The sequence below is a fragment of the Rutidosis leptorrhynchoides genome, chromosome 11 (assembly GCF_046630445.1).
Source record: "Rutidosis leptorrhynchoides isolate AG116_Rl617_1_P2 chromosome 11, CSIRO_AGI_Rlap_v1, whole genome shotgun sequence".
Taxonomy (NCBI): domain Eukaryota; kingdom Viridiplantae; phylum Streptophyta; class Magnoliopsida; order Asterales; family Asteraceae; genus Rutidosis; species Rutidosis leptorrhynchoides.
In genome coordinates, this window is record NC_092343.1 from 308382091 (window position 1) to 308399789 (window position 17699).

The window sequence follows — 17699 nt, forward strand, 5'->3', positions numbered from 1 at the left end:
TATGAAACCATAGCAATTTGATTCACTCAAAACGGATTTAAAATGAAGAAGTTATGGGTAAAACAAGATTGGATAATTTTTCTCATTTTAGCTACGTGAAAATTGGTAACAAATCTATTCCAACCATAACTTAATCAACTTGTATTGTATATTATGTAATCTTGAGATACCATAGACACGTATACAATGTTTCGACCTATCATGTCGACACATCTATATATATTTCGGAACAACCATAGACACTCTATATGTGAATGTTGGAGTTAGCTATACAGGGTTGAGGTTGATTCCAAAATATATATAGTTTGAGTTGTGATCAATACTGAGATACGTATACACTGGGTCGTGGATTGATTCAAGATAATATTTATCGATTTATTTCTGTACATCTAACTGTGGACAACTAGTTATAGGTTACTAACGAGGACAGCTGACTTAATAAACTTAAAACATCAAAATATATTAAAAGTGTTGTAAATATATTTTGAACATACTTTAATATATATGTATATATTGTTATAGGTTCGTGAATCAACAGTGGCCAAGTCTTACTTCCCGACGAAGTAAAAATCTGTGAAAGTGAGTTATAGTCCCACTTTTAAAATCTAATATTTTTGGGATGAGAATACATGCAGGTTTTATAAATGATTTACAAAATAGACACAAGTACGTGAAACTACATTCTATGGTTGAATTATCGAAATCGAATATGCCCCTTTTTACTAAGTCTGGTAATCTAAGAATTAGGGAACAGACACCCTAATTGACGCGAATCCTAAAGATAGATCTATTGGGCCTAACAAACCCCATCCAAAGTACCGGATGCTTTAGTACTTCGAAATTTATATCATATCCGAAGGGTGTCCCGGAATGATGGGGATATTCTTATATATGCATCTTGTTATTGTCGGTTACCAGGTGTTTACCATATGAATGATTTTTATCTCTATGTATGGGATGTGTATTGAAATATGAAATCTTGTGGTCTATTGTTACGATTTGATATATATAGGTTAAACCTATAACTCACCAACATTTTTGTTGACGTTTAAAGCATGTTTATTCTCAGGTGAATATTAAGAGCTTCCGCTATTGCATACTAAAATAAGGACAAGATTTGGAGTCCATGTTTGTATGATATTGTGTAAAAACTGCATTCAAGAAACTGATTTCGATGTAACATATTTGTATTGTAAACCATTATGTAATGGTCGTGTGTAAACAAGATATTTTAGATTATCATTATTTGATAATCTACGTAAAGCTTTTTAAACCTTTATTTATGAAATAAAGGTTATGGTTTGTTTTAAAAATGAATGCAGTCTTTGAAAAACGTCTCATATAGAGGTCAAAACCTCGCAACGAAATCAATTAATATGGAACGTTTTTAATCAATAAGAACGGGACATTTCAAACTCAAACTTTATTTGGGGTCAAAAAGGTACGTACACACCTTGTAACTCAACCAACGTCCAGTTTTCTTCGACATTCGAACAAGCAACACGTGCATGCTTGGTACCCTTCATACACGCATCGTACAAGCATCTTTATACAATTATACAACCAAGTATGAACATTATAAAGATCAATTACGTACCTCGGACATGTATGATGAAAAACGGGATGTTACAATGGCCCTTGAGTAGCCTTAACCCCTTTTTTTTAAACTCCTAACAACTTTTTTGGATAAAATACGGAGTTTTTGGTGCAAAAATTTGAGGTTTTAGGTAAAATATTAGTTGAAGGTTTGTGGGCAAATTTTGAGGGTTTTGGTGCAAAATTCGAAGAATTTTGAGCAAAATTTGAAGGTTTTGAGTAAAATATGTAGGTTTTGGGGCAAAAAAAATATCCACCGAGGGCAAAGTAAAAAAAATCCAAAATTTTAACACTGAAAATTGCAAATCTATTAAGGGCGGGCGCCGCCCGATCCTCACATAAAACCGCCCCTAGGGTTCCCTTCTAGTTTTTGTAGTAGTGAAATATGTATTTCTTAATTTTAAAATGAATATAATAAAATGTATGATATTAACAAAGTATATGAAAGTTTTGAGTTTGATCTATAACTATGCTGTATGAGATACTCTATATAGAACAAAGAAAAAATTGTAATAGTAATCTTAAAGATCATGTTTTTTTATATCTTATTTAACACGTCATAACATTAGACCAGTTGTATCGACTTCCAAGCAACACCGTGCGATCCTAGTCACCATCCAAGCAATATGTATTTTCAACCGTATCCAGGTGTTAGTTTTCCAAAATTTGAGGCGTGTGTTGAAATGTCATGGAAGAAGCCACACCAAGTTGCTTGGTATTTAATATTTTATATTATTTTAAAAATAATATTTTTATCTTTTTTAATATTTATTCAATTATATTTTAACACATTATTACAATATTTCTAACCCACACCAAAAACTAACACTGTCAATACTCTACACAGAAATCCAACACATCATAATTATCAAAAAAGTGCAAAAAGTAACCAACACGAACAATCAACACCACATACCACTACAAATGATCCTACAAATATATCACAAATACTTTCGACAATAACGCGCAAGCTTAATCCCACTTGTTATATACCAATGTCGGACCACGTGCATAACATATGCAAATACAAAGAGTTTATTCATATGTGAAAACATAATGATTTAGTCGTGGTGGTGGACTTCTGATGTATGCTGTTTTTCCAAGCGTAAACACCACGCTCGGAATATAAACGCTGGACATCACCCAAGTCGTGTTATTTTGTTTTTAATCTTGGAGTATGATGATGCCTTTTTTCTTTTTTAATTTTCTAATGTATCAATAATTGACGAGTTAACATAATTGAAAAAAAGAAAAAAGAAACCTCACTTCAGTGAGACTAATCCCAACCGTAATATACTAGGATTAAACATTGCATACTTCGTCATATTTTTAGTTAAATAAATAATTTCAATAAATTTATTTTTTTAAAAAACAAATTAAAATTACATAAAATAAATTAAATAAAATTACATTAAAAAACTAAAGATAATTACATAAATTTAGACTAACAATTAATCAAACAAATCTTGACTCAATTTTGAAAATTAATCACTATCGTGATCACGTTCAATCATATTCAGCTTCACATGTGGACTGAGCCACTGTTGTCTGCTTCTTACACTGCCAAGTAACCAGCTTGCTTCCAAGAAATTGACAACCCCCAGAAGTTGACTTAAAATCCTTCTTACACCCGCCATAGTCAGAATCACTATAAGTTGTGAGTTCAAAACCATCCTCACACGGATACCATAACCCCAAACTTGGTGTATCTTTCAAATATCGCAAGATCTTTCTAACCACGAACATGTAATGAACATTAGGATTCGCCTTATAAATAGCACACAGACAAACCACAAACATGATATCTGGTCGAGAAGCTGTAAGATACATTAGAGACCCAATGATAGCCCTGTATAACGTAGGATCTACTTTAGCACCCTCATAATCAGGTGAGATCCCATGATTCACTGACAACGGAGCCTTAGCTGGTCTCTTTGTGTCTGCTTGAAAATGCTTTAGAATATCAGCAACATACTTGGTTTGATGCAAGAAGATGCCTTTATCCGTCTGAGCTACCTGCAAACCTAAGAAAAACTTAATAGTACCCATTGAACTCATTTTAAACTTCTATTTCATAACCTTCTCAAATTCATCAACCATAGCCTGATCCGTCGACCCAAATATGATGTCATCAACATAAACCGGCACTAGCAAGAGATGTTGTCCCTTCTTCTTTATGAAAAGTGTCTGATCAATGACACCTCTGCTGAAACCATTTTCAAACATGTAGTTGGACAACGTAGCATATCATGCCCTAGGGGCTTGATGAAGCCCATAAAGTGCCTTTTCAAGTCGATAACCTTTCTCAGGAAAATGAGGATCTTCAAAACCAGGCGGTTGTTCAACATACACTTTCTCATTTATCTCACCATACAGAAACGCGCTCTTTACATCCATCTGGTATACTTTAAAACCCATGAATGATGCGAACGCCAAGAAAATTCTGATTGCCTCCAGTCTAGTTACTGGAGCAAATACCTCATCGTAGTTAATCTCAAGGATTTGTGATATCTGCTAAAAAGTCATGTTTTTACCCCCGATATTGAGTCCCAAAAGTATAAAGTTCAAAACTTTGTCGGAAAAATTATCGCGTTTTTGGTTAAATTTTTAGATAAAGAAATTACGAAGACGATGCAAAAAGAATCGAAAGAAACAGAGCTAAAACGAAGATTCTAGAGCGAAAACGGTGAAAGACAAAAAATCAAGTTACGATCCAAGGAATCAGCAAGCCAAACGGCTTGCCAAACGGCCTGCCAGTATGGCAAACAGTCTGCCATACGCCCAGATCAAACGACCTCGTTAAACGGCTTGCCTTAGCAAACGGGCCCTGCAAACGACCTGCCAAACGGCCTGCCAGTCGTTTGTAGGAAAAATCCAATTCTATTTAAAGGCTTTTTGTCATCCAATTTCAACACACCTCTCTTCACTCTCTCACTACAATACACTTTCTCCCACTAGAGCTTTCAAGGCCTTCTCACCTCCGAGTGGGAAATTAAGTACCCGGAGGTGAACGCCGAAGATTGTAATAGGATCTGTCTAGAGGATGTCAGCACTTATAATGGTCCAGGTCTCGTCTGTAAACGGTGAACGCTTTCCTTAATTTAATGAAGTTATCTTGTTATCTTAAGTTGCTTTCATCTTGCATGCTTATCTATCTGTTACGAATGTTTATTACATGTTGAATACTTTATCTGAAACTTATCATACTGTTATGCTGAAACCCTGACAGTTTAGAAGTTTAATTTACGGTTCACCCTTTCCGTTTATTCACGTGGCTATAACCTAGTATTAGGACCTGATCAACCCTAGGATACAAGGTAAGTAGTTATTTGTGCTTAACGTCACAATAGGGATATAGTTCCTACGTACGAATAACCATTTATTCGTCATAGAAGAGCTGCCCATTTAGGTTGTGATTAGAGTTGGCAACATAGAGTTCAGTGAACACTAGCTTGCTCAAAAGCATGATTCGCGTCAGAAGCAACGTTCTTGAGATGTTGTAAGATGACCCGGGGTTCAATAAGTGATCGCAAAGGAGAGACCTCTAATCCAATTAGCAGTACCTTAGAATATCTAAGATTGCACATATGTTAATGTTAAGGCATAGCATAGTGTTAAGTGGTGGAATATTGCTTTAACCAGACCAACTAGGATTAAGAAAAGTCGAGACTTTCCTTTATGGGTATACCACTTTGTTCATGTGCCTAGGATTCTATCCATAAGGTCATTTAAACCCTTTAGGTTAACGTTGGGAGTAGGGATATCCGTCTTATCCAGAATCTTCAAGGCCTAAATTCTTAGTGAAAAATCAGTTAGGTTCATAGCCCAGTTGATTGAGGTTTTGTATTTATCCTAGGAAGTTAAACTCTTGTGATAATTCCCCTTCAGAATTCTATTCTCCATACCTATCTATCTCTATCTTTATAAGTTCAATTACTGTTTTATTTAGTTAATCTTAATCTATCACCTCTTGTCACTAGGGTTGACTATATAGGCACTTTTGTCCCACGTTACTTAGCAAACATACAAAAATACGAACCTAAGTTATATTTACCACTTACTCGTTAAAAGGAAGACAAGTAGGTGAGTTATAGCTAGGAAACCCCAGCTAAATATAAATGATAAAACCATTACTCTCTTTTGGTAGCTAATTCTGACATGTTGCGACCTAACGACACCGCACAAATAAAACCGTCCGTTTTGGCCATATCAATTTGCTGATAACCCTTCACCACTAATCTAGCCTTGTTTATAATAACAATACCCTATTCATCCTTCTTGTTCTTAGGAACCCAACGAAGATGTGACACCGCTGATTTTTTTTTTTTTAATACGTGGCGGAAGCATAATATTAATTTAATACGATATCCACATTAACTATTGTTAATACAACCTGTGTCACGTGTCATTACAAAATACTTGTTTATACAGAGAAGACATATTTACAAAAAGATTATTGTTTTCATAAAGCAAGACAACATCAGAGTTGACTCCTGTCAAACATAACATCTTCATGCCCGTCTTCTCCCCAAAAGCGTAAACTACAAAAGCTAATAACCTGCAGGGAGGAGATGGAGGGGAATTAGCACGAAGCTAAGTGAGTACGACTAACTACAGGCCATAGCATACATAAGTGTTATACTAATCATGTCACATTGTCTAACACACAAACATCACCCAAGTGCCGTCTACAGAGACTCTGGCGGCTCGGCCAAACCATTAACCACCAGCTGATCGGACTGGGGCTTACCAGAAGTTACTCCACCACCGTATGTATATACATAATCCACACGCGACGAACGCGTCATTCACATATATATACACCACGGCTGTCTAGGCCACCACATGAGGAACCCAACCCGCAGGTTGATCTCTCCTACCGAGGCCACCACACAATAGGGACGCACTGGGCTCCAGCAGACAAGCATCAACCAACATGCAGTCATCACAATGTACCAACTGTCCACAACAATAAGTATATCTAACAAGCATGGCAGTCATAATATAACATGCTACTATATACTATATACTCCAGTTAGTCCCACTCACCAAATACCAGCAAACGAGAAGGTATTCAGCTATCTAATCACTGAACCTTCTCTTTCTCCTTTTCTCCTGAGAAAACATATACACAAGTTAGTTTCTGTCTGTTAACACCAAATAACACAATATAAAAATTTTTGTCAGAAAAACTGTCCGCTAAAATTTTTCTCCTTAACACTTATGCACTTTCAAAATTTACATCAAAATCATCAAAATACAAATGGGCAGCATAACGGCTAAAACTCAACACTTTGGTAAAATATTCTGCCCTGGACACTCAGTCGGTCGACTGACTCTTACAGTCGGTCGACTGTCGACACAACCGGTCGACTGACATTCCCAGTCGGCCGATTCATTTGGTATATCCACAATCGGCCGAAAGTCAATACTCAGTCGGTCGGTTGTCTGTCAATCGGTCGGTTCACTACGTCGGTCGGTCGACTGTCGACTGACAGTCGGCCGACTGTGTTCATCTTCTTCAGAAACTGAACATAGGCTACGGACTTCAAGCTAAATTCACCAAATCTTGATCTAGAGCTCGTTTTCGACACCAAAACTTGCCACAACTCAATTAGTACATGTTATAGACTATAAACCCACAAAGTTTTGACCATAACAACATCAAATCCATGGATTTTGACACAAAATCAAGCTTTTTACAAAACTTACACAAAACTATGAATTTAACCATGAATTGAACACAAAAAACACATGTTTCTTACCTTGTTAGAATCAGTAGACAACAAGGAACAAGATTCCAAGATCAATTTGAGCTCAAGAACAAGTTTTGATGATTAGGGTTTGATAGGATGGAGAGGTGAGTGAACGGGTGGGTTTGGGGAATTTTCTAGAAAATGGAAGAATAACCCTCCCACCAAACACTTATGAGTCTTAAAACTCATACATCACAACACACGGGTATTTATCAGTTATCTGATATCTTTCGTACATCATTTGGCAACCCAAACGAAGTCCAAATTAAATAAACAAACCTGTTCTGTGACCCTTGTCACAAACTGGTCCTAACCACGTCATCAAATAACAATAAATTTTAATTAAAATAAAAACATATAAAACCACACAACGGCAAAATAGACCATTTCAACTATGCCCGATTCAAGGATGTTACAAATCTACCCCCCTTAAAGAGATTCCGTCCTCGGAATCTGGTCTACCAAAACAAATAAAGTCACAGGTTCTAATCACATCCACTGTTCTCTAATCTAAGTGCTAGTCAAACGTACGATACACAAGTACTCCAACACACATAGTCGGTTAAATCACCACCAGGGTCTTTCTCATCAACAAAATTAACAAATTTACTTACCAAAATCAATAACCAAATCAAAACTCTTATCATTTAAAACCAACCACCGTTTCTAACGAGAGGTAAAGGATAACTAACTTTCATGACAAACACCGTCAATAATAATTATGGTTACCACAAAGTTCGTAGTTCTAACAATCAGCATTCTCAATTTCCACGGTCCTTTCATAGATCAAGGTCCATATCAAATCACTATGTCATCTGTTATCAACAAATTACTCATTTTGTCATAGCATCTATCTCTTTTATGCAGTTATCTTTCTTAAAAATTTCTAAGTACATGCAACAGATATTCCTCTAATTCACTAAATTCCAATCATACAGCACAATAGTCAGACAATTTACTACACAATTGACCATAGTATCACACTCTTCTCTTGCACACATAAGTAAGTACCATCGTTCAATCATATTTCAAAAACTGCCCAAGTCATTTTCTATCCGAGTTCTAAGATAAAAGGATAACAACTTATCAGTTCAATACCATCTACCGTTAAACTCCTTTTAAACAGGAAACAACACATAGACAATACATCGATCCGTCATCGATTCTAATAAATTTTCACACTTTTTCCCCAGTCATAGGTAATTGTTCACCATTTAACCCATCAATTATCACTAACATTTTGGTTTCCGTCAATTCTCCATAAAAAGTTCTACATTAGAACGACAATTGCACATCACACATCATAAAGACGAATGGAAATCCACTTTTAATTCATCTTATGTAAACCATATCATCAGGTTACGAGATTACCCATTAGATAACTCCATCGAATTTTCCAATTCAATTCATCTAAACCATAAATTCGTCGTCATCACATTACTTGAAAACACTTGTTCAATCAATTCCCGCAATTTCTGAACCACAATGTCAACACTGGTTCACTAAACTTACCCAAATTTGTAGTTACATACCCATTACTAACCCGGTATTTAAGAATTTAACCACAATTCTCGCAAGAATATTATTATATATACTCAATAATCCGTCGACTAGAATATATCTCTGATCATCTCTTCAACAATAAGACTTATTACAAACACGATTCTCAAACCACTTTCAATCATACCATCAATGATTTATACTAACGGATATCCACGTATACTGTTATGACACGGTTATTAACAAGTTATATCCATCAAATAATCTCAGCATACAAATCGGACACCACACACTACCTCAGTAAGGTTATCACTTGGTTAAAACTCCATTAAGATTCGCAATTTAACAATGTTTAACCAATAATAAACCAATATCTAATTCCAGTCCAACGATCAATACCAAATCTGAAAGTCAACTTCTGATCAAAATCCTCTGAAAAATCGCAATAAACCGACATTAAAGGAAATTCCACTAATAAATATTAATCATTATCCATCAAGTTTCTTTCTTTAAGAAGATTTCATATATACATAATCAAACTATAGTTTACAATCCATCGAAACCATATATATACCAAACATCAATTATCATCTTATTCGTCACTTGCTACGTCTCCTCCGACTCCCGAAACTACTGCATGATTTACCATGATGTATTTTTGTTGGCCAGACGTAATACATCATCCTAAATCATATTTTCATTTCGAGTATTTCGGAGCAAGTCCCTAATCAAGTCTGTCAATCTATCACAGTATGTTCCTCTGGTCACTGATAGTTACAATCCACTAATACAAATTTATTCTAACGTATAGTTTCTAACTGGATCACCTGATTGCAACTATCTCGGTATACTAACGCACCTGTCACAATCACACTGTTCGAATTTACCCAACTGATCCACTTTTGCAAACACACTGGTAAATCCTGACATTTCTACCCAAATCCTCTACAGTTACAACTGTTAAATGAAGAAGTTATAGTTCCCTCAGAACATGATATCATCAACCAATAACTAACCCCATCATTACCATTCATATCCCTGGAGATTACAATCGTCAAGTACAAATGTCACACAACTCTCAAAGTATAGGAATATATTAAATCATACCATGCAATTCCAACGATGTTCCAATCACAATTCTAAGTCAAAAGTCACATATTCTCTAAAGAGTTCACACGGTTCACCGCCCACATTCCCGCCGTATATAGTCACAACTGTCAACTAACGAGATCTCACTACCGTTGGAAATAATCATGGTCAAACCATACCAATTTACTCTAAGAAAATACTAGCCACGATATTCCCAAAACATCGTCCGACACTTCCACTGATCTTGAAGTCAGTAGTACAATTATTATCTAATCTAAGGTCAAGTAAAAGTCTGTCTCTATCTCCTCAAGAGACCAAATAAGGAAAGCCTCCCCCAATAAATTTCTAAGGACCATAAACAAGGTGATGTTAAACCAAAGTAGGAAGATAGTTCTACTTGACAACCCTACAGGTTCCACACAACAAGTCCAAGCATATAATATCACTACTAGGCCAGTCACCTACTGTTTCAGTCACAGCCTGTAAACCTACAGACTACATATCATACGGCCACAAACTAAGGTACAAGTCTCGGGTCAAGAAATAAGGGAACTACTACCTAAACAGTCCCCACTGGTCACTACGTGTGTCCAACCAGTCAACGGTCTATGGTAAAGAGAAAGACTTCTTACAAGTCTTAATTTAATACAACCAAAGTACGCATAACAATATCAGATCAACTCCGGACTAACAGGCCAATCAAAATCAGTCATACTAACTAATACCTAAAGCATGGTACTTAACAAATCTAACATGTTGCATACAATAAAAGTAACAAATCCAAACTAGCATGTAAACACGCTACAGTAACTAAGCCACTATGTACTAGCTAAAAAGGAAAATTTTCTAAGGCCATTTAACCGTTTCCACTACCACATCAAACAACATTTATGAAGTATACATATCCACAAATGACGACTTACAATATGCACTAACAAATTACAAAATGTAATAAAACACGTACCGGCATTTAAGTCATCTTATGAATCACAAGCCTCCGTCAACATCTAACATGCTCCAACTATATCATCTGTGGGGTTTCTCCTCTCCTGTCCAACAACAAGAGCAGAAGATCACCCGGCTGATAAAGTCTGTGCCCCGGACCCCACCCCAGAACTCAATCTCTAATTTGCCGAACACTGTAACGCTTTGTATCCCATAAGTTGATAAATCCTCTATATATATATATATTATCTCTGCAAGAATCCAACTTCGCCTCTTGATTTATCATACCACATCCCACATTTAACATCGCAAGAAGGAATCATACCCCGAAGTAGAACAACATGTACCTGTCACTCCTCATCTTTTACAAAGAACCCATATCGTTTCATCTTTATCCTTCTACTTGATTAAATCCAATTAACTTCCTAATTCACTGATCAATTTAACCTGGAATACCTAATAGGTCGAGTACACCAACTCCGTCCAACAGAATTTTTTTCTTTATTATTATCATTATTTTATTACTTTTACTACTGGCGACGAATGCTTCTGTATCAGATAATAGTACGGTTGTCGAACTGTTGTCGAGGTTGTATCATCGGTGACTAAAATATTATCCATCGCGGTTACATCTAAGCAGAAACTGAACATCCACCTGACACTGACTAGACCGTCTGATCTGAAGTATAATATCTAAGTCCACTTGTACTTACTGCTCTAACGTATATTACCTGCCCTGAATCTTCAATAACTGTCCTTACAACCTTGACATCTGTCTTCGAGGTTCTTCACCTGATATAAATCTGTACTCTGCAGCTCTAACTGTTCTAGGGGCGTTGGGGTCACAGCGTTACCGTCACTATCAATCATACCTGTACTGCACATCATCTTACACCAAAGCTTAGTATAAACTCGGTTAGTACTAACAACTAACACACAACCGGTCCTCATACTCACTTAACCCATCCCCAGCATGTTATTTTTGACATGACTCTACTAAGTTTGGGAACATGACATTTAGACCACAATGTACATGCAGCCAAACTAACCTCTGATACCAACTTGTGACACCGCTGATTTTTTTTTTAATACGTGGCGGAAGCATAATATTAATTTAATACGATATCCACATTAACTATTGTTAATACAACCTGTGTCACGTGTCATTACAAAATACTTGTTTATACAGAGAAGACATATTTACAAAAAGATTATTGTTTTCATAAAGCAAGACAACATCAGAGTTGACTCCTGTCAAACATAACATCTTCATGCCCGTCTTCTCCCCAAAAGCGTAAACTACAAAAGCTAATAACCTGCAGGGAGGAGAGGGAGGGGAATTAGCACGAAGCTAAGTGAGTACGACTAACTACAGGCCATAGCATACATAAGTGTTATACTAATCATGTCACATTGTCTAACACAAAAACATCACCCAAGTGCCGTCTACAGAGACTCTGGCGGCTCGGTCAAACCATTAACCACCAGCTGATCGGACTGGGGCTTACCAGAAGTTCCTCCACCACCGTATGTATATACATAATCCACACGCGACGGACGCGTCATTCACATATATATACACCACGGCTGTCTAGGCCACCACATGAGGAACCCAACCCGCAGGTTGATCTCTCCTACCGAGGCCACCACACAATAGGAACGCACTGGGCTCCAGCAGACAAGCATCAACCAACATGCAGTCATCACAATGTACCAACTATCCACAACAATAAGTATATCTAACAAGCATGGCAGTCATAATATAACATGCTACTATATACTATATACTCCAGTTAGTCCCACTCACCAAATACCAGCAAACGAGAAGGTATTCAGCTATCTAATCAATGAACCTTCTCTTTCTCCTTTTCTCCTGAGAAAACATATACACAAGTTAGTTTCTGTCCGTTAACACCAAATAACACAATATAAAAATTTTTGTCAGAAAAACTGTCCGCTAAAATTTTTCTCCTTAACACTTATGCACTTTCAAAATTTACATCAAAATCAAAACGGGCAGCATAACGGCTAAAACTCAACACTTTGGTAAAATATTCTGCCCTGGACACTCAGTCGGTCGACTGACTCTTACAGTCGGTCGACTGTCAACACAACTGGTCGACTGACATTCCCAGTCGGCCGATTCATTTGGTATATCCACAATCGGCCGAAAGTCAATACTCAGTCGGTCGGTTGTCTGTCAATCGGTCGATTCACTACGTCGGTCGGTCGACTGTCGACTGACAGTCGGCTGACTGTGTTCATCTTCTTCAGAAACTGAACATAGGCTACGGACTTCAAGCTAAATTCACCAAATCTTGATCTAGAGCTCGTTTTCGACACCAAAACTTGCCACAACTCAATTACTACATGTTATAGACTATAAACCCACAAAGTTTTGACCATAAGAACATCAAATCCATGGATTTTGACACAAAATCAAGCTTTTTACAAAACTTACACAAAACTATGAATTTAACCATGAATTGAACACAAAACACATGTTTCTTACCTTGTTAGAATCAGTAGACAACAAGGAACAAGATTCCAAGATCAATTTGAGCTCAAGAACAAGTTTTGATGATTAGGGTTTGATAGGATGGAGAGGTGAGTGAACGGGTGGGTTTGGGGAATTTTCTAGAAAATGGAAGAATAACCCTCCCACCAAACACTTATGAGTCTTAAAACTCATACATCACAACACACGGGTATTTATCAGTTATCTGATATCTTTCGTACATCATTTGGCAACCCAAACGAAGTCCAAATTAAATAAACAAACCTGTTCTGTGACCCTTGTCACAAACTGGTCCTAACCACGTCATCAAATAACAATAAATGTTAATTAAAATAAAAACATATAAAACCACACAACGGCAAAATAGACCATTTCAACTAGGCCCGATTCAAGGATGTTACAGAAGACCATAGGGTTGACAACCATGTGGTGGATTAACTAACCTCCAAAATTTCAGATGCTTAAACTGTAACAGCTCCTCCCGCATAGCACTTACCCACTCATCATATTTCAATGCCTCAAAGGCATATTTTGGTTCAACCTGACAAACATAACATGAGTGTGCATGCACAAATACTCTCCCCGTCTTGTTCATGGAGCAATAAAAAGTTGTCACCATATTTGCACTTTATGTTTCTTCATCTTCAGTTGCCTTATGACTTTCACTCACAACTGGAACCTCTGACGTAGGTTGAACTCCAGACGAAGATGCTTCATTAGTAGCTGCATGAGGAATATCGATATGAGGAATACCCTTTGGATCAACAAGATAATCGTCCAGATGTTTCAGACGAATGATAACACGGTTTGATCTACGTACACCTCCTACTTCAGTAGTCTGTTCAGATACTGTTACAGTTAGTGGTTGATTGAAAAGAGGATTAATATGTTCCTCAGTCAACTGGGTTCGGTTAACCTCCTCTTCTTCATCTCTCACTGTCCTCATCAGTTTCATACACAATTTCCACATTAGGAGCAGTATTACTTTGAGTACTATGAACTTGGATGGGAACTTTGAATCTGACTCTGAATCTGACTCGGAATAAGGATACCATTCTCTGCGGAGTTCTGAGTATCATACAACATCTGAGTAATCACATCATCATCGGTAATTTCTTTCGGTAGATTAAACGAATCAAACAACTTATCATATTCAAATGCCATGTGAATCCTTTACTAACTGGAGCAGGAGTGTTACGCTGAATATCAACCTCAAAGCGTTCTTCAACACATTTAGTTTATGTATTGTACACTCTTTTATTTGGATTCTTATAGCCTAAGAAGATACCAGAGACAACCAACGGATTAAATTTCCCTCCAGTCGCCCGTACCATGATAGTACAAGGAGCACCAAAAGGTTCAAGATGTTTAATATTTGGCTTTCTCCTGCGCAACAATTAATAACAAGTTTTACCATGCCTCTTAACCACTAACTCTCTGTTCATCTTCACCCCAGAAAGTAATGGGTAAACAGGAGTATGCTAACATAGTTCTGACAGTCTCAATCAATGTCCTATTCTTTCTCTCAACGACACCATTTAACTGCGGTGTGTAAGCGGGACTGAACTGTTGTTGTATCCCCTTTTCATTAAAAAATTGTAGCATCTGATGATTCTTAAATTCTGTACCATTATCTGTACGAATCTTTCTCACTTTTAACTTATATAAACTTTCAAGCTTTAAAATCAAAACTTTAATGTGCTCAAAAGTGTCTGATTTATTCTTCAACATAACAACCCAAGAGAAACGTGAAAATTCATCAGTAACTACCAAAAAGTAAGATTCTCCAGTGATAGTCTTGCAATTAACTGGACCAGAGGAACATTAACAGAGTGATGCTTCTTGGCAGCATGAGATTTCTTGGTCTATTTACCTTTCTTACACGGAAGACATCCTTAAGGAATATGAAAACTTTTAACATTGACACCATCAACTAATCCATTGTGCACTAGATTATTCATCTTCCTTAGACTCAGATGACCCATACACTTGTGCCATAAGATAGACTCTTGTTCAGTAGCTTTAGAAACGAAGGCCTGATGGCCTTTAGCTGCTTTCACATGAGCCTTTCGCATACCACGAATATAAAGATCCTTGCACCTTGGAGCGGTCATCAAAATTTTGTCTTCCGGTATCACAAAGTCTTTCCTCAAGATATAACAATACTTGTCATCGAATGCAACCATATACTTTTTTTCAGCAACCTGTGAAACTGAAAGTAGATTGTTCAACATCTGTTCCACAAAATTAACTTTATCAAAGCTGACATTCTAATTAGCAATCACCCCCTGCGCAATAATATAACCTCCTTTACTTCATGCAAAAGAAACTGGTCCACCATCTATTGTCTTGACATTAGAGAGTAAGGACAAGTTCCCTGTCATGTGTCTGGATGCCCCACTATCAACAATCCATGTACTGCAGCGTGGATTGTAGACGACCTGCACGTGTAAAATAGGAGATTAGTTAGAGAGGGCGACCCATGTGATATCGGCCAAAACGTCACATTTTAACCTCCAATATTAAGCCCTAGAACAATAAAGATTCAAACTTTGTCAGAAAAATTATCGCTTTTTCAGTTGATTTTGTAGATTAAGTAATTACGAAGGCGATGCAAAAAGAATCAAGTAAAATGGAGCTAAAACGAAGATTCTAGAGCAAAAATGGTGAAAGACAAGAAATCAAGTTACGATCCAGTAAATTTCAGCTCACCACGCAGCTAAACGGCCTGCCAAACAGCCTACCTGGCTCACAAACGGCCTGCCAAACGCTTGCCAAACGGCCTGCCATCCATTTGCAAGCAAATTCCAAGTCTATTTAAAGGGCTCTCTCCATCCATTTCAACACACACTCAATTTGTAATTCACTTTATATTTTCAAGTTTTTAGTTAGTTTTTAGAATTAGTTAGCTTAGCTTTTATTTTCCGGAGGATATCCCGGCGAGTCCCTGCGATCTCGGGCAGATTTCTTCAGCCTTTTCAGGTTTTTATCCGAAACGCTTATCTTTTGTATTAAACACGTGTTCTTACTTTTTATGTTTAATAATGCATTTCGATATTACCATGATAGCTTAATTAATCTGTATGTTGCCATGATAAAGACTTTTAAAGAATTAATAACCAAATTTTAGCTTACGCACAAATGTTTAACCACTAAAGTTGATATAGAATGTAGTGAGTTTGATGCCCTAGTAATCACTAGAGGAGGGAAAGAAACAACTGTTAATATACCCATAAAAGATTTTTTTCGATAAGGAACATGTGTCAATTGACCTAGTTGTTAATCCACCGGATCCTATCTCTCCCAGGTAGGCTTATGAAGGAAAAACAAGAAGTGCAATTCGCTAAGTATTAGGATATTATCAAGAATCTACATTTGAATGTATGACTAGTAGATGTTTTAGTAGAAATGCCAAACTGCGCTAAATTTTTCAAAGAACTGCTTTCAAACAAAGAGATATTAAGAGAGATATTTAGCTTGCCCTTAAGTGAAGAATGCTCATTAGTGTTACAACACGGTATTCCCCCTGAGTTAGGAGACACAGGAAGATTTACGGTTGATCATATACATACATATGTATATGTATATTTTTAGTGCGAAAAGCCACTTAAAGGCAAAGATATAAGACAATTAAACCGCGGTAAATCTTAATGCATGCGATAGGGTTACGCGGAATATTAAAGAGTGCGTAGGATTCTCGCAGTACTTATGCAGAATGCCTAAGTGCCAGCACATCTTACTTTCGTGTAAGTCTCAAACCTATAAATAGGGAGCTTGGCCTCTCATTTGAGGTTATTGATTCTGGAAGAATTGCTCTAGCCATATTGATCTCTCTCGTGACTTTGCCCGAGACTTGATCTTTGTTGGTTAAGGTAATTTATGAAGACCGGGACATGGTTGTTGATCGTTTAGCACTTAACGAAATATGACAATAAGGTCCCAAAACCATAATCGACATCCATTGTACCCCCTCATTGCACTCAATCCTTGATTAGCCTTAATTGGATAACCTAAGATTGATCAATTGGCGCCATCCGTGGGACACGAATCGTTCATTTTAATCGAGCTATTAAACTCATTTCTAAATTCTAATCGTGTTATTTTCATTGTTACATTGCAGGAAGATGTTCTTAATCCAAAAGAAGTGAAAACTCCAAGTTATTCTTGAATAAACATGACTATGTGCAACAAAAAGAAGAATACAAGCACTATAGGTGCATCAGATCCAAAAAATGCTTCGAATTTTGATTTTCAGTCAAGTCCTGAAGTTAGACAGCAAACTAAAGAATTGCTTG

General features: G+C 36.9%; 1 protein-coding gene across 1 annotated transcript; it reads right to left on the reverse strand.

The window, feature by feature from the left end:
• Positions 1–3102: 3102 nt before the first annotated feature.
• Positions 3103–3822, reverse strand: LOC139875638 (uncharacterized mitochondrial protein AtMg00810-like). The gene is made up of 3 exons (XM_071862959.1): positions 3676–3822; positions 3341–3549; positions 3103–3244 (listed from the first exon to the last, which is right to left on the reverse strand). Exons 1-3 carry the CDS (start codon positions 3820–3822, stop codon positions 3103–3105), a joined length of 498 nt encoding a protein of 165 aa, XP_071719060.1.
• Between the last annotated feature and the right edge of the window lie 13877 nt (positions 3823–17699).